Source organism: Pterocles gutturalis, unplaced genomic scaffold, assembly GCF_000699245.1.
Source record: "Pterocles gutturalis isolate BGI_N339 unplaced genomic scaffold, ASM69924v1 scaffold39409, whole genome shotgun sequence".
NCBI classification, from domain to species: Eukaryota; Metazoa; Chordata; class Aves; order Pterocliformes; family Pteroclidae; genus Pterocles; species Pterocles gutturalis.
Genome location: NW_010134578.1, coordinates 1 through 656, shown reverse-complemented (window position 1 = coordinate 656; position 656 = coordinate 1). Strand labels below are relative to the sequence as shown.

The 656-nt window shown below is 47.0% G+C and overlaps 1 protein-coding gene across 1 annotated transcript in view; it reads right to left on the bottom strand.

Annotated features, from left to right (window-relative positions):
- The window catches only part of LOC104467747 (type 2 phosphatidylinositol 4,5-bisphosphate 4-phosphatase-like), a 22539-nt gene extending 22146 nt beyond the window's left edge, over nt 1-393 (bottom strand). Inside the window, exon 1 of the mRNA XM_010081636.1 lies at nt 328-393. Within this exon, the coding sequence (XP_010079938.1) occupies nt 328-393 (66 nt within the window). The remainder of the gene's footprint in view (nt 1-327) is intronic.
- Between the last annotated feature and the right edge of the window lie 263 nt (nt 394-656).

The following is a 656-nucleotide window of genomic DNA, read 5'->3' as shown; positions in this document are numbered from 1 at the left end:
CTCGATTCCTTCCGCTTTCCCCCCCCCCCCCCCTCGCTTTGGGCTCTAAAACGTTGAACTGGAAAAGAATAATCTATTAAGGTATTTTGTAAACATCCTGATTTTTATTTTCCAAGTAAAAATTTTTCACCTACTTATTAAATATTCACTATTGATCAACAAGATGATTTTCCCAAGTCTGTTAAAGAAAGTTAATGCCATATCATTAAGCTATGATTCCAGATTGGTAACCACAGTATGTGACTTGCTTTGAAAACAAAGCCCAAACCAGCTATGGCCTTGAAATGTGTTTGCAAGGACATCCTGGTGGCTTTGGACTTCAGCTACCACACCGCACTGAGCCCCTTGGTTATTTAAACGGGACTCCCGGAACAGGAGCTGAGCAGCCGGCATCCCCAGGTTAACGCACCCCGACGAGCGGCGGCGGCGGAGCGCAGAGCTGCGCATCTATCCCCCCTCCGCATCGCACCTCTGCGCCGCACCGCTCCCCGCAGCTCAGATCTTCCACTTCATCCCGCTCCTAATTACTGGGGAACCGAAGTACAACCATTACCTTGCAAGCTCCGACATGCCAGTGGGTTATAATACGCAGACCGGTTCGGGCTTGTTCTGCCACTGCAAACAATTATTTTAATTTTTATTTTTTTTTTTTTCCT